This window comes from Mixophyes fleayi, chromosome 4, assembly GCF_038048845.1.
Source record: "Mixophyes fleayi isolate aMixFle1 chromosome 4, aMixFle1.hap1, whole genome shotgun sequence".
Taxonomy (NCBI): domain Eukaryota; kingdom Metazoa; phylum Chordata; class Amphibia; order Anura; family Limnodynastidae; genus Mixophyes; species Mixophyes fleayi.
Genome location: NC_134405.1, coordinates 335990557 through 336018449, shown reverse-complemented (window position 1 = coordinate 336018449; position 27893 = coordinate 335990557). Strand labels below are relative to the sequence as shown.

Sequence of the window (27893 nt, the reverse complement as noted above, 5' to 3'; positions counted from 1 at the left end):
ACGTCTGTGTGTGTCTGTTTTATTAAAGATATGACAAATTTACATTGTTTAGAAACAGGTGTAAATTTGAATTTTAAAGGCTAATTATTTTTTCACACCCGTAATGTCTTGGCAGAAACCCAGAAACAGACCTTATATGACTCCACCTGAAATCGCAGACACTCTGCAGTTTCATCTGTGAATATTTTTAACATTTATAACTCGTGTTTTTCTGAATCTGGAATAATTTTTTTTCCAATATTGTTATATTTGTGATTTGTTCTTTATTACAGATACTGGTGAAGCACTCAGCGGTGCATTCTGTGATACCGCGTGTGTGTGTGCGTTCACTGTTGCCTGAGATTAATAAAAGGTCCAGAAACACATGTGCATAATTATTTTCATTTGTTCATACATTAAAATCTAAAATAAATAAAAGAAATACATCATAAAATATACCATAAGCTCAAAATCAGCTCAGTATTGTTGTAATTTTTGCCCAAAAAAATGTTTTTTCCCTTTAATTGTACATTTCAATACTGCATTATTATATTATATTATTCCAGTAGCATCATAAACGTGACAATATCAACATATAATATATTCAGTCATACATTTAGGCGAAAGCTAAAGTTTAGTAACAGTTACTTTTCCCCTTATCTCCTTACATGACAGAATTAAAAATGAATTTATTCAGGAATTCTTATCACGGAGCAGCAAAAAATACTTCTGTAATGTGAAATAAAATAACGACTTTAAAGTGTTTTTTTAACTATCTATGAATACAAAATAATATCTGATTAACTGAGTAATCCTCCTTTCCCGAGCATAGGATAAATCCTGTCTCCTCTTCTCTTCCTCTGCAGTAGCGTATGTGCTTGGATATGGCTTTGTCCAGTTTGGGACCAGTTACCAGCTCCCCCACAAGGGTGGCAGACAGTCGCCATTTTTAGAAGAAGAATAGACCTGCTATTGTCATTGCAATAAAGATCCTCGTGCTACCACAGAGAGGCCCATAGACTTGGCTGTCAACCTAATGCTAGGTGCGGAGCTTCTCTTAGCCAAATACAATTGTCCTTGGCGAGGCTGGAAATGGCCGACATCCTGCCTCTGCGGCCTTTTCAGTCATTACCTGATATGTTTTCTCCTAAAATACCTGTAAGTTTAGTCCCTGACTAAGAGTTTACCAAAGTCCATACCCATCAGTCTTGTGTGCCGTGAGGCCTTGGTGTTGGCACACAGGGGGTCAACATTTGATATCAGCCTCTTTTCTGTCATCTTTATATATAAAAAAACAGCTCTTATTAATTTCTGGGGGGTAACGGCCCAGGTGATTTTCAAGAGACCGGCACTGAAAAAAAAATGAATCAATAAATAATTATTTGAGTTAATGATATTGTATATATACATAAATATATTTACATATATATATATATATATATATATATATATATATATATATATATAAATAAATAAATATATATATATATATATATATATATATATAAAATATATATATATATATATATATATAGATAGATAGATACATTTACATATATGTACATATACATATATATATATATATATATATATATATATATATATATATATATATATATATATATATATATATACCTTCTGTTTTAAGAAGAGTAAAGCTGTGAGGTCAGGTGACCAGCAGTACAGTTGATAGTTGTCCTCCTTTTCACAACCACTAGTGATTTCGAATTGAACGTTTACAATGAATTTGGTCCACTTAAAAATGGACGCCGCCTTAGAACGTGACGCCAGGATGTAGAGACATTTATCTGTAGTAGGTTGGATCTCTAGCGGTGGGCTGAGCCAGTGGCGGAGTGGGAGTGGCCCTGGGATCAGGCTGCGGGTGTGACAGTGGGCGGGGTTCCCGGAACAGGTGCGCAGATCTCGCGAGAGGAGGAGAGCTGGGATCTGGAGCTGCGGGAGGACGAGGCACAGTGCGAGCTCCGGGGACCGGGGAGAGGAGAGGTGAGGAGAGGCTGGTGTCATCTATTGTGTGATCTATTGTGTGTCCTTGTGCTGTAATATGTATATAATAGTCTCCTGCTCTGTACTGTAATATACATATAATAGTCTCCTGCTCTGTTCTGTAATATGTATATAATAGTCTTATGCTCTGTACTGTAATATACATATAATAGTCTCCTGCTCTGTTCTGTAATATGTATATAATAGTCTTATGCTCTGTACTGTAATATACATATAATAGTCTCCTGCTCTGTTCTGTAATATGTATATAATAGTCTTATGCTCTGTACTGTAATATACATATAATAGTCTCCTGTACTGTAATATACATATAATAGTCTCCTGCTCTGTACTGTAATATACATATAATAGTCTCCTGCTCTGTACTGTAATATACATATAATAGTCTCCTGCTCTGTTCTGTAATATGTATATAATAGTCTTATGCTCTGTACTGTAATATACATATAATAGTCTCCTGTACTGTAATATACATATAATAGTCTCCTGCTCTGTACTGTAATATACATATAATAGTCTCCTGCTCTGTACTGTAATATACATATAATAGTCTCCTGCTCTGTACTGTAATATGTATATAATAGTCTCCTGCTCTGTACTGTAATATGTATATAATAGTCTACTGCTCTGTACTGTAATATACATATAATAGTCTCCTGCTCTGTACTGTAATATACATATAATAGTCTCCTGCTCTGTACTGTAATATGTATATAATAGTCTCCTGCTCTGTACTGTAAAATGTATATAATAGTCTTATGCTCTGTACTGTAATATACATAGAATAGTCTCCTGTACTGTAATATACATATAATAGTCTCCTGCTCTGTACTGTAATATGTATATAATAGTCTCCTGCTCTGTACTGTAATATGTATATAATAGTCTTATGTTCTGTACTGTAATATACATATAATAGTCTCCTGTACTGTAATATACATATAATAGTCTCCTGCTCTGTACTGTAATATGTATATAATAGTCTCCTCCTCTGTACTGTAATATACATATAATAGTCTCCTGTACTGTAATATACATATAATAGTCTCCTGCTCTGTACTGTAATATGTATATAATAGTCTTATGCTCTGTACTGTAATATACAAATAATAGTCTCCTGCTCTGTACTGTAATATACATATAATAGTCTACTGCTTTGTACTGTAATATGTATATAATGGTCTCCTGCTCTGTTCTGTAATATACATATAATAGTCTCCTGCTCTGTTCTGTAATATACATATAATAGTCTCCTGCTCTGTACTGTAATATACATATACTAGTCTCCTGCTCTGTACTGTAATATACATATACTAGTCTCCTGCTCTGTACTGTAATATGTATATAATAGTCTTCTGCTCTGTACTGTAATATACATATAATAATCTCCTGCTCTGTACTGTAATATACATATAATAATCTCCTGCTCTGTACTGTAATATACATATAATAGTCTCCTGCTCTGTACTGTAATATATTCCTCTCTTAAATATTATATGATTGTCGTATAGATTATTGTAGTGCACTCTTATCACTTTGTGATATACTCTAGTACTGTACTTTATATACAGCATCATACTGACCAATAATATCATACCACTATCATACTGTACTCTCCTATCACTTATATATAGCATTATTACATGCTAGTACTGTACTCTCTATCCAGCACTATACTGACCGGTAATAATATCATTAGTGTACATACCCATACATTATACCTGTCAGGTGTACAGGATTATTACATATTAGAGCTGTACTATATATACATGATGGTATTTGCCATCTCCCTACAATACATCATTACTGAATATCTGATGTGTTTCAGTGTCATGTCTACTATGTAGTCACAATACTGGGATGATCTGTTCTATGTTGTGTTGTGTAACATGTACGTATCTAGTCATAACTGTTATTTGGCACTTCTAATTTGTGCAATAATCTATGTACATCTGTGCTAAATATTCAATGTTTTGTGGAGTAATGTAAGTTTTACAGTGAATACATCACTGCATTGAAATATTATATATATTTTTGTATAATGCAGGTGCATGATCCATTATAGAGACAGGGCTGTCAGGGTTTTATGTCCTGTAATCTGGAACAAGGTGCCTAAAGTTTACTAAATGAGATAGGAAAATGATCCCAGTCCTTCCACCCATTGATCGTCTCTGCAACTATTTATTTTTTCCAGTCTGTTTTTTGGAACCTTCTGTGTAATTCGGGCAGAAAGATTCTGCACCCGTTTATAACACTGACTACTGTACACTTTACTACATGGGTTATAATGGGTGTTGATGGTAATATAAACATAATACTGTACTGAACAATTGTATATACAGAAGCCTGCAGTATACGTTCCAGTAGTTAGAAGTCTTATGAATACCACTTACATCTTATGTGTGTGTGTGTCAGGGAATTTAGACTGTAAGCTCCTATGGGACAGGGACTGATGTGAGTTCTCTGTACAGCGCTGCAGAATCAGTGCCGCTATATAACTAGCTGATGATGATGATGTCCTGAATGGTGATATTCTGCATGATATACTAAGCGCTGATATCTGTAGTTTAGCATCTGGTGGATTTGATCATGTAGTGGACAAAAAAAATACATACACCAATATATAACGTCACTTAATAGATCATTGTGCCACCACCTGCGGCCGGTACGGCCTGTTTGCTCCGTGACATTGAGTCTACCTGTATCTGGAATTGGGCAGGAGGGATACAGGACTCGGAAGTCTCTCAATTGAACCCTGGTTGGTGGTGAACGCGGTGTCGTTCCAGAACGTGTCATAAAAGCTTGATTTGGGTTCCGATCTGGTGACTGAGAAGACCATGATATGTGGATAACATCGGTGTCTAACTCATCAAACCAATGGCCGAACAAGCGTGCTATGTAGATGGGGCATTGTCACCCGGATAGACGCCCCCTTGTGTCAGGAAAGGAATGTTGCAGCATGCTCAAACATGGGGTGAGGAGGATCGTTCACTGCTGTTAAGTAACAATTACGGTTGACCTTAGGGAATGGCTGCACCCAACTTACGGGACCACCAGAACCCTTCACTGCTGGAAATGAGCACTCGGGGCTGTGTCATTGTTTAGGTCCCTCCACTGCTCGGGAGCCCGTTGTCTGTGCTCTCTGTACCTCTGAACTCACAAAGTTGCATGACCAGAATGGATGAGTGGTTTATGTACTGTGACCTGACCGTGATACTCTGCGGCGTTATCCTCCGATGAATCTGGCTGCTTGCACCAGAGGTTGAGCCCTGCAGTCCTGTTTTGATTTGCACTTTCGATGTAATGCACGAGTATGGCAACCCTGGGGTATACACTTCCACTAATCGCATGTCGCCCCAAACACATGGCAGCCATCGCTCCTCTCATCGTTCAAGGTTCCCTCCTCGTGCAGCAGCGCTGGCCATAATTATAGGCACCCAGGGGAGTCCGGCGTTTTCATATGACCCTGGCCGTGCTGGTTGGTCACTTGATTAATTGATGCATGAGCCTCACCTGTCAGAAAGTCCTTGCTTTCAATACGCTTGCTGTCCCCAATTTAACAAGTGGTTTCCATTTTTTCCCCTGTCTGCCACCGGTGCGTCATTAATATAATATATATATAAAAACTTATATATTGATTTAAATATTTAATGCTGTTGAGCTGATTTTTTTTTTTTAAACATAGTTAAGTCTCCGTTTGTGTTGTTTTTTTAATTGTTTTTCTAGAAGTTTTTAGCAAGAAATAGTGGAGTTAAAAATCTACTTTTTTCCCCAGCTTCTGTCAATGGCTAACGCAGTGCTACTGTTCAGTGCTGCCGTTCAGCTTTAAGAGATGACTAGTGGTTGTACTGTGTCATCACGTGTGTTTGTGTGCGAGAGAAGTGATCACAGGTAGATCATATAATGGTTTGTTTATACATCTGTGTAGTTTCAGAGACGTATGTGACACACGGTTATTGAATGATGTCACATCTCTGGGTGTAAACAACAATTGCCGTTACTCAGGCTCCTAATTTCTTGCATGTCAGACAATTCCTCTTTTTATAAAAATATATTTCTCCTCCTGCCGTCCCTCCCTGGGATCCTGCCCCTGTGCTGTGAGGACCTTCGATCAAATCGAGTCTTCGCAAAGCTAGGGATGGGCAAGTCCTGTTTCTAACAAGTTTCTTTATAGTACAGTTGACCTTTTAGATAGTTCTGGGTCCATACAGATCCATATAAGACCGTGTCGGCCTGATGCCACTGGATATTGGTCTCTATAGACCCAGGCCAACGCGTCGTTCCACGGACCTGGACCTTTGTTAAGTATTACTTGTTTAACGCTGAAATGACGGCTCCGTATGGAACATTATACCTGTCCTTTTCTATTGTAGTCCGTTTTGCTTACTGTGTGAAATGACTGTGGTCATAACGGTTATCTAGAGGGGCAAAAATGGCCTATTCCTAATTCTTAGGGCATAATTTCTTGTTTATATTTCAGAAAATAGTCATTTATCCCTTGCCGCTGTGTATCACCGGCTGACCGGATCCTCCGTTCTGTCCAATCTATTTCCGAGGGATTGGATCCGGCGTGTGTGGCCAATCAGGCCGCCAGCCTCTGCTCTTAGCCAAGTTTGGTTAAAATCAGCGAACTGGACAACTGATACCTTTTAAAGGGACCGTCAAACCTAAAACAAAAGTTGCCTTTATGTAAAAACCCACTAATAGCATTCACAGATATTTAGATAAGTTTCCATACCTTGGCAGAACTTGAGATATTTCACATTATATTTACATTTGCTGCCCAGCTGTTATAGGCTGAGTCTATGGGGGCACATTTAATGAAAAACTATTACCCCATCACTGACAGAATGTGATTGGTTGCTATGAGGATGCTATTAACTCTATGGGCTACTTGGGAGACTAGGCCTCTTTCCGTATCCTTCCTAGAAAAGTATGCAGGACTGGGGGGGCCCCTCTGTGTCATTTTGGCCCCGCCTCCTGCGTCACAATGTCGCCATCACAGCCATTGTACCACGGGGGGGGTGCGATTATTCGATTACTTGTTACTTCATCTCCTGACGGGGAGAGTCAGAAAATTTGCAAGTGTGCTGTAGAACAGTTTTCATAAATGTCCCCCCCCAGAGTTCTTCGGTTTAATCACTGACAGGAAGTCGGATGTGCGTAGAAAAATATCTTCCTCGTTCGTCACAACTTTGTCTCAAATATCTTCAGTTTTGATAGTCTCCTGAAATCCTTTGTATAAATCTGTAAGTGTTACCAGTAGCTCTCTTAAATAAGCCAACTTGTATTTTAGGTGTAATTTTCCTATAAAATAAATATTCCGATATTTTCACAGAAGTCATAACTTGTCCCACAATTACTCTTCCAATGCATACGACCGCTGGTATTAATGTGGAGAGCCAGGAAGCGTGGCAGTGGTTAGCAATGCTCTCTTGTCCCTTTATATCACTTACTATATGCAGTATAGTTTTTTTTTTTTTTTTTTTTTTGGAGTCAATGCACAATGTGCTCCTGTGTGTAATGAGGCCACGTTCCCTCATGCTGTTTGTTTACATTACTGTCCAGGCACGAGGCTTGGATCCACGAGGATCACACCCCGTACGTACTTGTTGCATGTGCAGAATGAATCCGTCTTAGCCTCCACTTCCTCTTGTATCATCTCTGGTGTAACCACCTTTGCATTACGTAGTGTTTACTGACACTACAATTTGTTGAACACGCGTTGAATTAAGAAGCAAACGTTCCCCTGTTACAGAGCGGGAGACGGTTCCTTTTAAGATCTAAATATCCGGATCTCGCTCCCAGCATTCGAGAAATAATTTCATAGACGCATAAATATACAGGAACAGACAGAACTCAGACTCGGTCTTCAGTCGGTGAGATCCTGATGTGGGATTTGCAGACGTGAGCTCACACTTTGATGTGAGTTTATCTTGCAGTGTGTGTTATGTGCGGCGTGTGTTATGTGCGGCGTGTGTTATGTGCAGCGTGTGTTATGTGCGGCGTGTGTTATGTGCAGCGTGTGTTATGTGCAGCGTATGTGATGTGCAGCGTATATGTGATGTTTGATTACAGATGATGGTGTTTTGCATGTGCATCTACTGATAATCTCTTTCATGATCTTGTACTCCTGTCCGGCTGGTTATACATCCAGGTGTCGGCCTATCGGTTATCGTCCAGCTTGGTGCATGTGTGATATGAGGCGGGTTGGGTGTGACGAGTATGTTCCCCTTGCAGGGTTCACCAGCATTACTCAATCGTCCAAGCCAGGGTATGAGTTCTTGGCTGTATAAATATCCTCAGGCTCACACCAGTTTTTCTGCTGTGCGTTAAGTGACATTTTACCTGAATTGTGCTGTGTAGCAATGTTTACTTCTACTTTCTCTGGAGCTGATTGGGTCACACGAGTTTGCAGGATCCCGTGTGCTCTATACTTGGAGTTAATATCTTCTCTCAATAGTCATCTTCCAAGATTTGTATTTACTGCATTGGTGCTGGAGGCCCCAATCTCTCATAAGTTTTCACAGCGCTGTGGAATATGTTGACGTTATGTAAGGATTTTGAACTTTTAAATGTCCACTTTTCTTTTTTTTTTTTTTGGGGACGTTTTTTTAAAGGAATTAATGTGCAAAATAAATCCAAAATTCGAATCCCTGTCCTGTATCTAACTGTTAGTTGGTGCACTCCCTCTAATAGAATGAATCTAAGGAACACATTATAAATCCTTTTTCTTCCATTTTCATATGCAGTCTACTGTCTACCCCTGATCTCAAACTCAACACCGTTGGGTGTGAACAGAGCAGTTTGAGATAACGTTACTTGCAAATCCGTTGAAAGTTCTGCCGTCATTCAGATGCCGCGGCGGTGCGGTCAGATGTACACTGAGCACTGCGTACGCCCGCCCACAACGAAATTGTATAAACGGACCCATAAGATACTTGTTGATTTAACCAACATGGCCCCTGGGCCTATTTTACACGTTGGATCCCTAAAAACGTCCCTAAACGTGGACGACTGCTTACACCTCAAGTGGATGTTTATTTCTAGAAAGTGTCACAAATACATACACATGCTGAGTACACATTTCTCCCGATGCGATATCGTTAACGATTTTACCAACGACTAAAAGTCCCGATCAGCAGCCGATTCCTGTGTACACACTATACACGTTTTACAAGATTAACCGTCAGATCTGTGCTCTTCATCTGTCATAACCATTGGCTAAAAAGATCCTGACTCTGTAAACTCTATGGAGATCTATGGACACTGCTGGTCCTGAGTGCGCACACACTGCAGGATTGGAATGATATCGTTCCATCGTTGAACAAGATTTTTAGTCCGGTCTAAAAATCAAATAAATGATACCACGAGCTTTGGAACGATTGTTCATTGTTGGATCCTACACACTAATGAGATGTCGGGCCGAACGGTCGTTATCGGGGGATTGACCCGATAATTGGCTGAAAACACTGCAGATTTTAGTAGAACTAAAGTTATATCTCAATATAACTACTGTAAGGGTTTTGAAAAAACAGATGTAATTGCTTAGACCCCATTGTAACCCACAACTGTGTCTCAGAACTAGTGTAACTAGCGTGGGATTAGGGCTAATCGTATATAGATATATATATCCTACTCTAAACCAGGTTTTTGTTTTGTTTTTTTTTGTGTGGAATTATCCTTTTAATGGAAAAATTTGATACCAAAAAAAGGCGTTTTTTCCCCCACAGGTCACTAAGGGGTTAACAAAGGCCGGGTTATGTGGTAAACGCAGTTCCTGTTTTGCGGTTTGAGGACTGCCTCAGTGTTCCTCTTCACTAGCGCTGCCCCCAATCTCGTTGCACCATAGCCCGTTGAGGTCATGGTCCCAGCCTGTCGCACCCCTTAACCGTTTTACTTCTCCACCTCGTCCTGGTGAAATTACCCAACTTCCTTTAAACAACCTGGACCTGTGCCACCGTTTGTTAACCTCTGACAGCGTAACAGTAAAAAGCATTGTTCAAACTTCTACTATATTCCCACTGCAGTTAAAAAAATGAATAAAATAAAGTTATGGAGAATATTCCTTACCCCTTATTTACAAACGATGGAAGACGAGTCGCAACTGGGCCCATTGGGGGCTTATGTGCCGGACTGGACGCTTGCTGCATTCATTCAATGGGAGCTGTTGTCACACAATCCCCAATATGGGTCACACCGAATCCTCAAATCCGCCTGTCTGCTATGGTGGTGGGAGAATTCTCCACTGCAGAAGTACTGGTGGAGCAGGCATGCTGCACTATACTAATAGGAGGCTCTCTGCTATGTGACTATAATTTGGGTGGTCTCGTCCTGTAACTCCTGATTCTCACATCATAGAATGTTCCCTATAAGTTTGTCGCTTCCGTTCTAGAACTACGTTGAACCAACGAGTGTTCCTGTGTCAGTTGTGTCTGAATGATGTTCATACAAACACAGGTGCCGGTGTTGTCCCCCCAGCACCGATTGACACAGCTGGATGTAGCTGTTACACTCAATAAACACAGCTGTTGTCGTACCCCCATCAATGCCCAGAATAGTACAGGCAGACTGACATATTACACGGTGTCACCGGCTTCCTCTCTCTAACAGTGCGGTGTCGGGACTGTCTGTAAACACGTGGGAGACTCTTATCACTGTCTGGGCACCATCCAGATACTGTATATTCAGAAGAGAGAGAGGCATTCGTGGATGTACTTTGTAGATTTTTTTAAACTAATATACTAAATTGGGGCAGTAGACCCAACACAATGATTTTTATTTAACCCCGCAGTGCGAGGAAGCAGGTCCTAGCAGCACGGTTCTGTTTTCCATTAGGTAATGGATAATAAAACCGGTTCCCTGACAGTTGCCAGGACTTCACCAACCGGTCTCTGTTTACAGCAGCGTTTCACGGAGATTTTTACGTCTTGTGTGGAAACGTGACTTCCCTTGTACTAACTGTGGGGGTCTCCTACCTGGGGCAATGCTGTAGGAACATGGGTACCCCCAGAACGCAGGGCCCCTGTGTGGGTAGGGCTGCAAGCAGCTATGTGGCAGCTTCACTTTCTCCCACAGCCCTTGGACCATGGTGTCAGCAGCCCGTCACGGGAGCCCCCTTGTTTAACTCCTCCCCCGTAAAAACATTGATGGCTTTCATCATCATCATTTAATTATATAGCGCCACTAATTCTGCAGCGCTGTACAGAGCACTCATTCACATCAGTCCCTGCCGCATTGGGGCTTAGTCTAAATTCCCTAACACACGCACACACAGACAGACTAAGGTCAATTTGATAGCAGCCAATTAACCTACCAGTATGTTTTTGGAGTGTGGGAGGAAACCGGAGCACCCAGAGGAAACCCACGCAATCACGGGGAGAACATACAAACTCCACACAGAATTGAACTCATGATGCCAGTGCTATGAGGCAGAAGTGCTAACCACTGAGCCACCGTGCTGATCAAAATAACTTTAGTCCCTGAACTGCATCCAAAACTGGATTAATCCTTTAAACTGCAGCCGTTTTGGGTGGTGAACCAATATTCATAAAAATCGCTGCCTATCAAATCACTAGAATTAGCGACATCGCTGAGGCATGAGGTGTCCAGTGCCTCACTGATGTTACTTGCTCCTGGGGGTAAATGTATTAACCAGCGTTTTTTTCATAGTCGCTGATATTCGGCGACTTTGCAGGGCAAATTTTAAATTTTCAGCGGATTTCAAGGCATCGCTTCTGTAATATCCTGACGCACGCCCCAGATTTCCTGTTTATTAGTCAGCGATTTCTTTTCCCTTTGCGGTAGGTCGTGTAACACAACAAGGATGATGCAAGAATCCTGCAGATACTGTGTATGTAATCCCACAGGGAGATGACTCTGAGAATGTTCCCTGCTGCTTCTAAGAACGGATAGAGGGGGACGGAGCAGTGAGTGTCATTACTCAGAGACCAGGCAGGGGGCAGTAGAGCTTCATTGTGGTCACACTGTTGTGTTGCTGGAATATTGTGGTTTCTATAACCCTAACCTTGTATGGCACCAGCATTCTGTAGCGCTGTACAATCAGAGCATTTTACTAGTTGTTGAACTAGGCTCTGTGTGGACTTGTAGGTTGTCCAAACCTGGTAATTGAAGTGTAATAATTAGAGCAGGTCTGGCCAACCTGTAGTTAGACAACACTTGGAGAACCACAAGTCCCAGCATACCATATTTATTCATGTCTGCCCTTTCATAGATTTCCTGGAGGGGCTGATCTGAAATTTATTTGCAATCAGTCATTCGCACCAAACCTATGTCTGCCGTGACCTATGGACAACGTCCGTGTCCTGCTCCTCGAACCATTGGGCGACCACATTCGCCCTTGTGGATGATGGGTGGAGTTGTCATCCTGGGACACGGGAAGGAACTGCAGCAACATGGGGTGAAGGGGACTAATTATTACTGTTACTCCTGCACCCAAACTATGCCAGGGAGATGGGCCACACAACGTGACAGAATCCCCAGAACCCTTCACTGTTGGAAACGAGCCCTCGAGTCTGTAGGGTTCTTTGGGATGGTGCTGCCTGTGCACTTGTCCATTTGTTAGACAACACGGTGACGGATGGTTCATCTGACTGTATCACCTCCCTCCCCTGCTCGGTAGCCCATTGTCTGCGCTCTTTGCACCGCTGCACTCTTAGGGGCAGATTCAATTGTCCACGATGTTCCTAAGAACATCGCGGAGGCGCTTTGTTACCAATATTATAGTAAACAGATTTTTGGTTGCACCTCTAAGGGGTGCAAGCAAATATCAGTGTTACTTCTGTAAAAAAAAAAAAAAATCCGCGTGAGACGTCTTGCAGATTTTTTATTATTTGAATCTGCTCCTTAAACTTACATTGCCAGGCGTGATGGGCTTTTCATGCTCTGCAGCCCAACCGTGATGTGCTCTGCGGAGTTCTTGTCGGACTGTTTTTGATGACCCGTCTGCCGACACCACAGGTTCAAACTTGAAGACAATCGATCTGCAGTTTCTTACACTGTGATTTAACTCACAGATCCCACGATCCTGTTGTATGGTCTTATATCTGAATCCTGACCATACTGGGAACATGTAGTTTGCTTAAATAATGCATGAGCCACACTGTACGGAAGCCTTTGCTTCCCATATGCTTGGTGTCCCTCCTTCACCCCTGTGATTCTGTATGTGACCTGGGGAATCCTTTGTACATTGATAGATACGCTTAGCAGCATTTGTGGGTTTAGCATCCTTAGGGACTGGGTGATGCCATTAAGTAGCACGTGTCCTGTGAAGAGATTATTATCATGCACCGTAATTGATGCCGTTGGTTTGTTTCAGGGACTCTCTGCAGATTTCCTTTAGAAGTCTTCTATTTGTATAATGTTTGTACATTGAAACGCTGGGTAGATTTCCCATCACTATAAACACACAGGACCCTTCTGTCATCAAACCTATAAATAGCACCAGACAGTCCAACAACATGCAGACTTGGAAGCTGGGGCAGAATATTCTCATTCCATAGTGAAAACACTAAGGTCGCTCTTAACAAGTTTATTCTTTATAGACTCCGTTAGTTCCACGGGGCGGAGTGACCTGAGATCATGTCTGGAGGGGCTGCCCGGATCTGTCATGGTCTATACACTGCAGCTCTCTGATCTATGTACATATACTTATATACTGCACCTTCCTGCAGGTTTATTTGTTGCTGGCTGTGATTTATCAGCCATGTGTTTGTAGAATGAAGTAGTTGTGCATTTTCCTCTCCTTGCGTTAAGCTGATCTTTAAGGGTCATTAAGAAAAGTGCAAACCCGCAACACATCTTTTGTGCTGTCACGTGCCTATTATCTTACACATATGTTCCCTTCCCATCATAAAATGCAGTGTATATGTGTGTGTGTGCATATATATAAATATGGGCAGCAAGGTGGCTCAGTGGTTAGCACTTCTGCCTTAATGCACTGGGGTCATGAGTTCAATTCCCGACCATGGCCTTATCTGTGAGGAACTCATTTTCTCTCCGTGTTTGCGTGGGTTTCCTCCCACTCTCCAAAAAAACATATTGGTAGGTTAATTGGCTGCTAACAATTTGACCCTTGTGTGTGTGTGTGTTAGTGTATATGTTAGGGAATTTAGACTGTAAGCCCCAGTGTGGCAAGGACTGATTTGAGTGAGTTCTCTGTACAGCGCTGCGGAATTAGTGGCGCTATATAAATAAGTGGTAATGATATATAGATATATAATATATCTATATAATATCATACAATGCAGTGTATTTAGTTTCTAACCAGACAGTTTGTTTATTGGGATAAGTTGGTGACCTGGGATGAGTGATGGACTGTCACAGAAATATGACAGCATGATATGTTTAACTATTCTTAGAGAGCGGTCCTGAATCTCAGGCAGGGGTGGCACAGGTTACCCTCCTCTTCATGAAAGTTTATTTTTTTCAGTCTAGTTCTAATTAAGATGTCTTATTTCCTCTGTAGCAGAATGTTATAAGACCGATAGTACATATCATAGTGCCCCTGACATCCTGCCCCCACGTTTAGTAATCTTCTGTTGACGATGTCCTTCAGCAGTAAGTAGAAGGTGGTAAGTACCCACCCTATAGTTCTGTGCAGCTGACGTCACCTGATGTCTGCCGGTCCCTGCACAGATCTCCAGACGGCGCTGCTCAGAGCCTGGGGCTCTGGGTCTGGCTGGCTGCAATGTAATAATGATCTCTGGGTCTGCAGACCCAGCAGGTGTTTCTCCATGTCTTGTACTGTGCAGGTCATGTAGTTTTCTAGTTGTTGTGGAGCCACAAGTCCTGGGTGGATCTGCTGGGACTTGCAGTTCCACAACAGGTGGAGACCCACAAGTGACCTCTCTGCCCCAGTGTTTGGAGATTTGTGGATTACATCGGTGAAGTCCTTCACGGCCTTGTCACAATTGGGGAGTGAGCTCTAGAATTAGTTTATTCCAGTTGTGACAGGTGTTTCCTTCCTGCACCCGGCTGCGTTTCACTTCCCATGGTGCATTTTACCCAGCAGGCAGGACCACGCCTAAACTGCAACGCTGGTTAGCTATCAAACTGTGACTCTCCAGGTGTAGCGAAACTACAAGCACCAGCATGCTTTGCCAGTAGATAGCCAGTCGAAAGCTGGCAGGGCCTGCTGGGACTTGTAGTTTCACAAACCTGTGGGGTGCTATAGGTTGTCAGGCCTGCTCTATCCTCTCATGTTTACTATTGGATTATACAGACATTCTATCAACTTTCACTAAATGCTTCCCTTTATCTTACTGGCCTCCTCCTGTGCTTGTCAGCCATGTCTTTATATCACAAAGAAGAGCTGTTCTCTATTTGTGTAACCCAGGTAGACAACGCAACTGTCCTGTAATCTGTGCATTAGATACAATTATAGCCAAAAGTCAGATCTGTGTCTGATTCCAGAGCTGCACTAATACCTTTTAATGCTGCCTGATAGTAAGACGCTGCTGGGAAGCACAGAAGGAAGTACTGTTGTCCCATGCTCTATGTACAGCACTGCGGACCCTTTGTGGCACCTCATAAATAAACAATAATAATACTTGCTCTTATTAGTATATTTAACACTGCCTAAACAAAGGACATAGAAAGCCCTTTATTTAATCATCTGTACAATGTACCTACAAAGAGGACCAGTCAGCAGGGAGACCGTTTAAAATTAAAAATCTGATACTGATCGAAATATAATGCAAGAAATGTATTTACATTTGTTTCATGATAGTTTGGTCACTAGGAGGCGCTGTTCTAGTCTGACTAATATATTTATTTATGTACCCCCCCCCCCCCCCCTCCCCAATTTCGATCAAGCTGTTTATTCTTAGTAATAACTGAGCCTAGGAATAAATGTGTCTCTGTATGTTTGGCTGTCTGTTGTGTAACATAATCTATATATTCTCTGTACTTATGAATAAGATGTTTATATATTTCCATCCCGTGACGTCCAGCAGTTTTAGTCTGCTGTCAGTATTTACCTATAACAGGGTGTGTTCTGTTTAAATGTAAGTAAACATAGTACAGCCGCAGCCTGGGAGCCCATCCCCAAAACAGACTAAGAGCATTCCGATAATTAACCCATCGTCTGCCGAGTAATGCCTGAGAGGGGACGTTTTATGTCCCTGTGATACTCGAACCAAAAGTGTTACTTCTAACCAGTGCAAACCCATCAATGAACGGCTGTCTGTCTGAATACTTTGACCACTGATCCACTGGAGCTTGTTAGTGCCTAAAAAATGAATGATCATTTCTACTTGTAATTCCGGCCTCGTGCAGACTTCTCGCAACGTTCTATAGAACGATTCAATGTAAATAGATGTAATATCCTTCCTGTTATATTACTATGTAGCAGCTGTAGTATTTGCCTACGCTCAGACACAAAGTAACATTCTAGAGTGAGTAACTCTTGAGGCGAAACAAAATACTATACATTGATGCCAATGGAAATCTGCCACCTAGTGGCCAAACTGAAGTAAGCCCCCCCAAGAAATCAAACTAATTGTCTTTCAAGAGCTACGCAAAAGCCTATGCCTTTCTTAATACAAGTAATTCTCATTGTGCTTTCATTGGACGGATGCTGATGTTTTAGTTGCGGTTAAACTAGTGAAAGTGAGTAATGTGTCTCTGAGGGGGTCTTTATGGGGGGTGATTAATAAGAGTGCCCACTTTCTGCGTAATGGAAAGTTACACAGTGACTTACAGAATATGGGCGTTAGCCGGTCTGTGTCACTCTTGACATGGAGCAAATTACTGGTTTATATTGAGTGTGGTTGTACTTTTGGCAGAATATTCTGTTTTATTTTACACTTTTTTTTTTTTCCCCCCCCACTAACCGTCTTTAATGTGTTTTTCAGTGCTTGTTACTATGGCGATGACGGCTGGCAATGCCACATCCTACGCCGCCATGAGTAACCACACCCGGGAGAGAGTGACTGTGGCCAAACTTACACTAGAGACGTTCTACAGCAACCTCATCCTGCAGCATGAAGAGCGGGAGACCAGGTACCGCCTGTTAATGTTATGCTTGGCGTCGTAATGTGCGTTTGATGGTCACGTGCCCTTATGTTTAATAATGAATAACCACATATAATCATCATCATCCTCATTTATTTATATAGCACCAACATATTCCGTAGCGCTTTACAATTGGGGACAAACATAATAAACTAATAAACAAACTGGGTAAAGCAGACAAAGAGGTGAGAAGGCCCTGCTCGCAAGCTTACAATATAATTCAACAGAAGATCAGCCAAACCCTGTAAAAATGGTGTTGCACCCCAAGCCTGCAAAAAATAAATGTTTTTATGTTAATTACACTTTTTATATTCCCCCCACATTTGCTGTAAAATAATCTGCCAATAGAGAAATCTAATGCACTAGCTAAATAAAATGACCGTCGAGCATCCATCAAATCAAGACTATCATTTCGAGATAGGTGTAATTGCCACAGTTGACCACCAGAGGGTGTTGGTTGATCATAAACCCAAAAATTAGTAGAATATTAAACTAATAATTAATGCCGTAGAAGAATGCTTCTTCCCAGCGTCTACCAGCATTTGTCTTGGTGCTAATGTATATCAAACTATTGTTAATGATATTTCATGCCGATCCAACCTTTCTGTAGTCATTGTGTTGGAAGATACCTGAGTATTGTATTAATGTGGCGTGTGTGCTCCTCCCTCGCAGGCAGAAAAAGTTGGAGATTGCCATGGACGAGGAGGGATTGGGAGATGAGGAGGTGAGTTGTACCATGTTAGGCTTACTGTCACAAAGTGGTCATACAAATTACTGACATGTGCCTCTGCTGCCCTCTAGTGTTAACACAGATAACTGTACACCTAATTATTTCACTGCATTCTGTGATAGAACAATTAAGTAAACTTACTCTGTTCAGCTTGCCATTGTGATAGGTTAATTTAATTCTTGTGTTTTATGTGTATTTCACCGTTTACAGCAATTACACTATTGCTTCCCTTTTACTTTATGCAACTTTCAACCTAGTAAAAATGTACTTGGATTAAATAATTTGTATCACTTAGGAAGAAAGAAACTCTGTTATATCGATGTAACTGGAGACCTTTTCTTTATATTTTGCCCTTCTAGAAGAGACATCGACGCTCACAACACGCTCGAAAGGAAACCGAATTCTTGCGCCTCAAGAGAACCAGGCTGGGCTTGGAGGATTTTGAGTCGCTGAAGGTTATCGGCAGAGGAGCGTTTGGAGAGGTTTGTTAGCTTCTATTTTTTATTCTTTTTATTTTCTTCTTTTTGTTTATCAAAGATGGTTAAACATGGCCACTATATTTATTAATAGAAACAAATCCCATGCAACACGTTATGTAGATCTTAACCAAAATTCATTAACATAAAGATGATCCAGTCACTAGGATCCAGTGACATCACTGAGAGTGCAGCCTATCCAGTCACTAGGATCCAGTGACATCACTGAGAGTGCAGCCTATCCAGTCACTAGGAACCAGTGACATCACTGAGAGTGCAGCCTATCCAGTCACTAGGAACCAGTGACATCACTGAGAACGCAGCCTATCCAGTCACTAGGAACCAGTGACATCACTGAGAATGCAGCCTATCCAGTCACTAGGAACCAGTGACATCACTGAGAGTGCAGCCTATCCAGTCACTAGGAACCAGTGACATCAATGAGTGCAGCCTATCCAGTCACTAGGAACCAGTGACATCACTGAGAATGCAGCCTATCCAGTCACTAGGAACCAGTGACATCACTGAGAATGCAGCCTATCCAGTCACTAGGAACCAGTGACATCACTGAGAATGCAGCCTATCCAGTCACTAGGAACCAGTGACATCACTGAGAACGCAGCCTATCCAGTCACTAGGAACCAGTGACATCACTGAGAACGCAGCCTATCCAGTCACTAGGAACCAGTGACATCACTGAGAACGCAGCCTATCCATTCACTAGGAACCAGTGCCATCACTTAGAATGCAGCCTATCCATTCACTAGGAACCAGTGACATCACTGAGAATGCAGCCTATCCATTCACTAGGAACCAGTGACATCACTGAGAGTGCAGTCTATCCAGTCACTAGGAACCAGTGACATCACTGAGAATGCAGCCTATCCATTCACTAGGAACCAGTGACATCACTGAGAATGCAGCCTATCCATTCACTAGGAACCAGTGACATCACTGAGAATGCAGCCTATCCATTCACTAGGAACCAGTGACATCACTGAGAGTGCAGCCTATCCAGTCACTAGGAATCAGTGACACCACTGAGAATGCAGCCTATCCAGTCACTAGGAAGCAGTGACATCAGTGTGTGAATTTAGTGTCTGCATTGTTAACTTGTTTACCTCTACTGTGACGGGTTAATTTCATATGTCCCTTTAAACCCTTGTTTGGTGTAATACAGTTATTAGACATCCAGAAAGACACATTAATTAATCTGCACGTTTCCTGCAGGTGCGTCTTGTTCAGAAGAAAGACACCGGACACATCTATGCAATGAAAATCCTCAGGAAAGCTGACATGTTGGAAAAGGAGCAGGTGGGGATCATCCTTCACATATGGGGGGGGGGGGGGGTATATGAGACTCTGGGGAATAATTCAATTACAATAATAGATGCAGTTTTGCATATTTAAAAAATAAATAAATTGGAACCTAGGGGATCATTTCTAACCTGATTGTGCCTTACAAGTGTGACCCAACTGTTTACGTGTTGGATGATAATAATTCATCTTGTAGTTGGCACAAGAGGTAAGATCCCTCCTTTGCTTGTGCTGTGTGTGGTATGAATCTGTCCTGTCCCTTCCATGTTCTGACGTTCTCTGGCTCTCCGTGTAGGTGGCTCACATCCGCGCTGAGCGGGATATATTGGTGGAAGCGGATGGCGCCTGGGTGGTGAAAATGTTTTACAGCTTCCAGGACAAGAGGAACCTGTATCTCATCATGGAGTTCTTACCCGGAGGTAACAACATAAACGTTGGCGTAAGACTGTGAGCTCTTCTGCCTTGTGTCTCTGACCCGCTCACCAGGATGCCAGGGTCACCAAACCAGTCCACCCACAAATCTCGCAGATAACTGATATTGTCAGGATAAGATCTTATTTCATTATCCCTAATAATAACCACAAGGAAGTCAATTACATTAACTTTTATAAATAAAATATTGTATCAATCCTTTATATGTGTCTCTTGCTGTCACTCGTATAGGTGACATGATGACGCTACTCATGAAGAAAGACACATTAACAGAAGAGGAGACGCAGTTTTATATAGCAGAAACCATATTGGCCATAGATGCTATTCACCAACTGGGATTTATCCACCGGGATATCAAACCGGATAATCTGTTACTGGATGCTAAGGTGTGTTTTATTTGTCAGTGTGTAGACAGACCGTATTCTGTGTTAGAATCCATTATCCTTTCGCGCATCTGACTAACTAGTCGTACAGAACAGGAATATATATTATAAAGCAAGAGAGGAACACCACAGGATGAGCATTTATTCTGCAATATATAGTACAAGCTGTATGTAGCTTTGATGCAGGGGGATTGTGGTATCTAACACACTATATGAAACTGTGAGACATGAACATCCGATATTACTATACATACTCTACTCTGTGCTGCTGGGGACCCTGCTCTTTCCACTATATAACTGTCAGTCTGTGACTTCCTACTGCCTTCATTCCCCTCCTCACATCATGTCACTGCCCCTGTCACATGCAGCCCTGTCCTCACTAACACATCACTCGTCTCCTGATATACTCTGTGCTGCTGGAGGACCCTGCTCCTTCCACTATATAACTGTCAGTCTGTGACTTCCTGCTGCCTCCATTCCCCTCCTCACATCATGTCACTGCCCCTGTCACATGCAGCCCTGTCCTCACTAACACATCGCTCATCTCCTGATATACTCTGTGCTGCTGTAAACATTGCAATTATCTGTTTGGCTACAGATTGTCTTTATCCATGCCCAAATCAGAAGCAGGCGATGGAGCACAATCCCATGCTTAGATTATAGTCAACTGTACTTTAAAAATGATTGATCAGTAATACATTGAATTCCAGTTTTGCGGTACCTGTATATTCCAGTAGTTGCTTTTAACCGGAAGAAGTTTGGGAGAGGGAATTAAGTGCCAAGAGAGCAGCATTTGATTGGCTGTGAGGCGCTCTATGGCTCTTAACACCCCATGTTCCTCTCCGATTAATCTCTGTCAAAAGCATCAATTTGGTGGTATAAGGTGAATTTGGAGGAGGCTTTTTATAGTAGATAATGTTCTATTCTCTTGCATTGTTCACTTCAGTGGAGATGTTATGTCAGGTTACGTATAAGGTGTTTCGCCCGCTGTCCTGACTGTATATGAACCTGTAGTTATGCCCGTTCTGTGCGTTGCAGGGTCACGTTAAGCTGTCAGATTTCGGGCTTTGTACCGGCCTGAAGAAAGCTCATAGGACGGAGTTTTACCGGAACCTCAGTCACAATCCGCCCATCGACTTCAGTAAGTACGGAGGATCTGCCGTGTGCAGTTCCGTGTAACATGTACTGTACACACCAGTGATGTGATAATCAATGTACAACCTCCAAAACATATCTGTAGAAACGGCAAGTCCTGATGTCGCTGTTTATATTGGACTAGTTGTGATGTCATCACTTCAGTGTTCATTAAGAAAATGTGTGTACTACAAGGACGTCTTACAGTCCTCTCCGGAGACGGTCTGTGCTCCCTGCACTCAACACTGTCCTTGTGGAGCTTGTGGTACTACAATCCTCATCATGTCACGGTTTCTGAATGTGATTGTTTAGTCCAAACGCTAAAAATAAAGTGAAAGATTTATATCTATTGTCCGTGTTGAAAAATAGGGACATTTTCAGGAACAAACCTGCAAATCCCCGAAAACTAGAAACAGTCGACAACTCTGTAAGGAACAGCGCCCCCTAGTGTAAATCATTACAGATATGTCAGCTTGGACCTTCATAAATTTTATAAATGTACGTTGTCCCTCTTTCAGTGAGAATAAGCTATAGAGCAAAATATATTCATTTTAATAATGTTCCTTTAAATACATTGTCACACATAATTATTTATTTATTTTTTATAAATCAGCTTTTCAGAATATGAACTCCAAGAGGAAGGCTGAAACCTGGAAGAAGAACAGGAGGCAGCTGGTGAGTAGAGTTTGGGATGTGCGCGGTCTACGTGGAAGCGGACCACGTACTGAAGCCGCTGTATAGACGTCTACTTGTATGATTGCGATGATACGGCTCTAGTACAGCCATAGAGACCTCTCCATCTCCCCTGTGTATTTGATGCGGGGACAAAGGACACAGGAGATGTCTTCTGGTAGAAGCTAAAATAAACCGATTCATCTCATCACTTAAAGTATGAAACCAGTTTCCTAACGCTCGCTTCTACCCATCATCAGACATTTATACCAGAGATACCTATAACATTCACAAACAGAGTAAAGATTGCAGAAATGTATCGGGGGAATACGTTTTGATCTGAGCCTAGGTGGCTGATAACAGAGAAATGCAGCTTAAGGTGCCCAAACAGGGACGGATCCGAGCACCGCGGCTGGATCCTAGAGTTGGGTTACATCTCTGACTGTCCAATCGCGCTTTCCACCAGTGGTGTTTGACAGATGAATGTTCCCTAACATGATTGGAAATTCCAAAGAAAATGTGCTTACATTTTCTTTGGAATTGCCAATCGTGTTAGGCTGTGAGGTAGGTACCAAGGTCACTTACAGTGGGAATTACCAGTCTCCCTACAGGAACTTTTTACAGATCTGTTATGGAGGGTTAAAAAATTCATTTTTATTTAGAATCTTATATTTTGTATTTATTACCCATGGCTGGTCCTCTCCAACATTTCACCATCACATTTGTTATTCCTTAAGAGATTTAAGCTTTACAGTGGCCTAGTGGTTAGCACTTCTGCCTCACAGCGCTGGAGTCATGAGTTTGATTCTCGACCATGGCTTTATCTGTGTGGAGTTTGTATGTTCTCCCCATGTCTGCGTGGGTTTCCTCCGGGTGCTCCGGTTTCCTCCCACACTCCAAAAACATACTGGTAGGTTAATTGGCTGCTATCAAAATTGACCTTAGTCTCTCCCTGTCTGTCTCCCTCTCTCTGTCTGTCTCTGTGTGTGTGTTAGGGAATTTAGACTGTAAGCTCCAATGGAGCAGGCACTGTGAAATTAGTGGCGCTATATAAATAAATGGTGGTGATGATGATGATTACATAGGTAACGTGTGTTATATATGTTCCAGGTGCTAACACGTGTAGCTCTCCCGGATTAGGGCTCATTCATTGATTTGTACGTTTTAGGCTTATTCCACGGTGGGAACCCCGGATTACATCGCTCCGGAGGTGTTTATGCAGACGGGATACAACAAGCTGTGTGACTGGTGGTCGTTAGGAGTCATTATGTACGAGATGTTAATAGGTACGGCCGTCCTAATCAACCTCAATCAACCCTTCACTACTTAAATTGTAGAAGTTAAAGACCCTGTTAATAGCAACTTTTATTCACCAATTCTTCATTGTTTTATTTGATCTCAATGCTGGAAATTCCGTATTATCCTTTCTGGGGCTTTCCCGGCTAGCGCAATGGTTTAACAGTAATTAAATCGGAGAAACCTATTCATCCAGACGGCAATTATAATATTTGTGTTTTGAAAAGGAATTTTCCCAGTTGATCGTTTGTGCCTAACGTGCCAATAATTTATTGTGGCGCAGACGACAATGCAGCTTTGTTCTGTGTCACACAGGGTATCCCCCATTCTGCTCGGAAACGCCACAAGAAACGTATCGGAAAGTGATGACCTGGAAAGAAACGCTGGTGTTTCCTCCCGAGGTGCCAATCTCCGAAAAGGCCAAGGATTTAATTCTCAGGTTGGTGTTAGATCACCGGGGATGTGTATGAGCACTGGAAGCTATAAACAACTTATGGCTGCTCTGCTTAGAGTCCTGTCAAACTGGAGGCAGCCATTTTTAAGGTCTTAAAAAGGTTCTTGTCATGCATTTGGGCCTAGCCCAGGCCTCCTCAGGGGAAGAGCGTTACTTCCCGACGCAAGCGCCCTTTTTAATGTGTGTTCATGAGGTAAAATTACCTCACGAAAATGAGTTTGACCCCTTAACTCGTAAATTTAGCCTTTACTACCCCTCCCACGGGGGGGAAGGGGGGATGATGGAAGTTAACTGACTTCACTATTCTAAGTTTTTTGTCAAATAATGTCAGTATACCAAATTTCAGGTCAATTGGATGAGCCCTTTCTGAGAAAATAGTTTTTTACACACACACACACACACACACACACACACACACACACACACACACTCACTAACACACGCCGCTAGGCTTTTACTTTTATATATTAGATAATGCTAATAATTTAGTAGGTCAGTGTATTACTCCGCCCAGCAGGTGGCGCTGCAGCTTGTTTTTTTTTCACACACAGACTAACACACGCCGCTAGGCTTTTATATTATAGATATATATATATATATACACACTCTGTAATACAATTGTATCCAACATACAAACCTGAGGTATCTGTTGCATCATACTTTAACATGCAGAGCGAACCCTCTGATAAAGATGTAGCGAGACGTTTGTCAGGGGTGAACACTGGCCAGAGACGCAACGTTAAATATTTGGTACTCTTTGAAATCGTATAACCTCCGATACAACGTGGCGCCGATGAATAGAGAGACCACAGTGATTGGCTGTTTCTAGTGTGAAACACAGGAGCAACCCACATTAAATGAGATCAGTCTTGCGTATTAAGATATTACGTGTGAACAAAACATACTAACACACCAGCTCTGGCTGTCATACTAACACATAATAACAGCTGTACATAATAGAGTATTCAAGACCCTTTATCTGAATTGTTAATATTCCTGTTTTATGTATCGTCCACATAAACAACAAGGATCCAAGGAATATTAATCCACATAAACATATATAAGTCATATTAATATTCCTTGGATTTGAAGTGTCCTAATACACCTATCAAACATATTATGAGGTCTGGTTCAAAGGGTTGATAAATAGTGTTGATTTGTCATTTTTTTTATATTTTTATGTATTTTTTTGCTTCTATATGTGTATACCATATGTTTTTTACTGATTAGATAAAAAGATAATTTTTTTGCAATCCTCTTGAATACGGTGTCCTGATTGTTCCTCCACCTCGAGATCTCTTTCCCTTCGTTAAATCACTGCAAGATCGATCCCTCAGACACCCATATCTGTAAGACAGGGGCTGTGTGTGTGCGCCGATTGTGTCAACGCAGAGTACCTTAGTAATAAGCGCAATGGTCGCGTCCGATGGTTAAATACATTTATATCAATTGAAATTGGACAACGATATCCTCAGCGAGTGCGTGAGAACAGTTGTCTGAGAATCTACGCAGGGATCATATAGGAAGACGCGGCGCCGATAATGAACCAGACTAGATTAACTGCCGTACAAATTATATCATTCGCTTACGGTCAGTTAATATGGACTGGAAGTTCTCATCGTACAAGAAGGACGATAAGTGCCCGACGTGATAAATTGTCCTCACTCACTGCTTACATGTCGTAATAGAACCAAATCCATCAGAATATTAATTTAAGTCACAAAATCAAACCCCCACTAGTAGCATCTTCTGATGGTCCAGAAAATAATATAAGATATATTATACCTATATAATAAATAAAGATATTAAGGTACAATTAAAGAGAATCAGGTATTTAGGGGGAGGGGGGGGGGGGACTTCTCATTTTAATCTATTGCACATATAATTTTCAATTCTTTCATCACCTATAATATTTTGCTTGGGACTAGGTGACACTGTGTCAGTTTAGTGTAATTGTTTTAAGCTGTTGATAAATACAATTTATTTTTAAAACATAATTTAAATACAAAGTTCTTGTGTCTTAATACAGACAGAATGGGCCTCTGTTAGAACCGGTTACATAATGTAAGTGTTCTAGGAAAGCACTCCAGTTAAATTAAAATGTGGGATCTATTCTCAGTAGAGCGTAAACTTAATGATGTTGATCTTTTATTTTAAAAACAGGTTTTGCAATGATCCCGAGAACAGGATTGGATCTATTGGTGTTGAAGAGATTAAAACTCATCCTTTCTTTGAAGCCGTTGATTGGGGCCACATCAGGTACGGAATAGGGGAAGAGCGCAGAGTCGGAGAGGTATCCGTGTATATCGGTATACTGCTGTGACATATATATGTCCTAATTTAAGAACTAACCGAAATGTGGGACTGTGACAGGTGCGTTGCACCGGGGCCTATGGAGATAATGGGGACCACTGCAACGGGAACTAGCGAGTTCTCTCCTCCCCATTTCCCTGCATCGGGGCCACAGATCGCTAGTTCTGCCTTTTGGTATAAACAAAATAACATTGACTGTCTCTAGTGAAAACTAATGTTCACTCCGACACTGTAACTTACACCCACGTTGTCTTATTCAGGGAGAGACCGGCAGCAATTACCATCGAAATAAAAAGCATCGATGACACTTCCAACTTTGACGAGTTCCCGGAGTCTGATATTTTGCAGCCAGGTACGTAACAGTCTCTTCCCCGACAATGTTACTCGTGACATTATAGTGGTAATATCCTCTAGAGATATCTGTCCACCCCCTATTTTATATAGAAATAGAAATAAGCAGCTTTAATATTAGTTGACCATGCTTCCGCTCACGCGTTTCACCCACCACCAGTTGAATGCTCTTGGGCTCCACTCTCTGCGCGTTTTCCAACCTCCTTTCATGTTTTAGGTTGTTCATTGCCAGATTCTTCATTATGACTTTCTTTCTTTTTTTGTAGTGCCAAATGCAACGGAACCGGACTACAAAAACAAAGACTGGGTCTTCCTAAACTACACCTACAAGCGCTTCGAGGGACTAACGCAACGCGGCTCCATCCCATCCTACATGAAGGCCGGGAAGTTATGAGGCCTCCGCCGTTCACTTAACGCTTTGGGAAATGAAACCAATACTCAGGTATCTGCCGTGTTGAGACTTGTCCGGCGTACGGAAGGATCCGCTGGGTATACACAGGAAATTCTGCCGGTTTAGGATTCCTCACAACTACAGCAACACGTTGGCAGAGCCAGCTGGACCCGTCCTCCCCCCTCCCCCCTGGTTGGACAGGGAAGGCTTTTAAGTTATGTTGCGAGGGTACCGGAACGAACGTTCATATGAATTAGCTATTTACAACTCTACACTGTGATACCCGGAGCTCCGCTGCCGATCGCCGTCATACCGGCCAGCGGGACACGAGGACGGTTTATGCCGGATATCCGGGCTGTGTTTTGTTTTAAAGAGACAGCTGTCCGTCGAAACGCGGGAGGGTGGTTGTCATGAATGTCATTGTTACTTTTTTTTTTTTTTTTTAAACTTTTTTATTATTATACTGTAACCTTTATTTATTCCGTGGTGTGCTTTCATTATTATTTTATTTTTAATATCTCAATTTCTGATTGGTGGGACAACGGAATTACGGCTTGGATCAAGGCCCGAAAACTTCTGGCTTTAATATTAATAAATGATCCATTTGTTATCTGTGTGTGGGACCCGTAAATGACGTCTTGTTGTTGGATGAAGTCTTTTACAATAACCTGTGAGCCCATAAATTATCTACTTTGTAGCTCCCCCTCCTTTTCTTCAAATAGAGTGGAAGAAGTTAATTAACCACAGCTTCTCCCCTGGTTTGATTGACAGCTCCCTGTGCAGATTTCGGAGAACTCTATTAATATTTATAATTCAACGTACCTGTCTGTTTGCGAACGTTCCCGGAGACCATTTTATAAGTGTCAGGCTAACAGATTTTTATCAAACGGATTTATCATGTTTC

The 27893-nt window shown here is 41.8% G+C and overlaps 1 protein-coding gene across 2 annotated transcripts; it reads left to right on the top strand.

The window, feature by feature from the left end:
• Window positions 1–1883: 1883 nt before the first annotated feature.
• STK38L (serine/threonine kinase 38 like) lies at window positions 1884–27599 on the top strand. Of its 2 annotated transcripts, none has more exons than XM_075210504.1 (14): window positions 1884–1983; window positions 16881–17028; window positions 17713–17764; window positions 18130–18252; window positions 19477–19560; window positions 19859–19982; window positions 20227–20381; window positions 21417–21519; window positions 22126–22187; window positions 23353–23470; window positions 23796–23919; window positions 26098–26193; window positions 26508–26599; window positions 26865–27599. In XM_075210504.1, exons 2-14 carry the CDS (start codon window positions 16892–16894, stop codon window positions 26990–26992), a joined length of 1398 nt encoding a protein of 465 aa, XP_075066605.1. In that variant the 5' UTR covers window positions 1884–1983; window positions 16881–16891; the 3' UTR covers window positions 26993–27599. The 2 variants fall into 2 exon arrangements, with proteins under 2 accessions (XP_075066605.1, XP_075066606.1); XM_075210505.1 differs by lacking the exon at window positions 1884–1983 and adding an exon at window positions 7738–7929.
• Window positions 27600–27893: the final 294 nt, after the last annotated feature.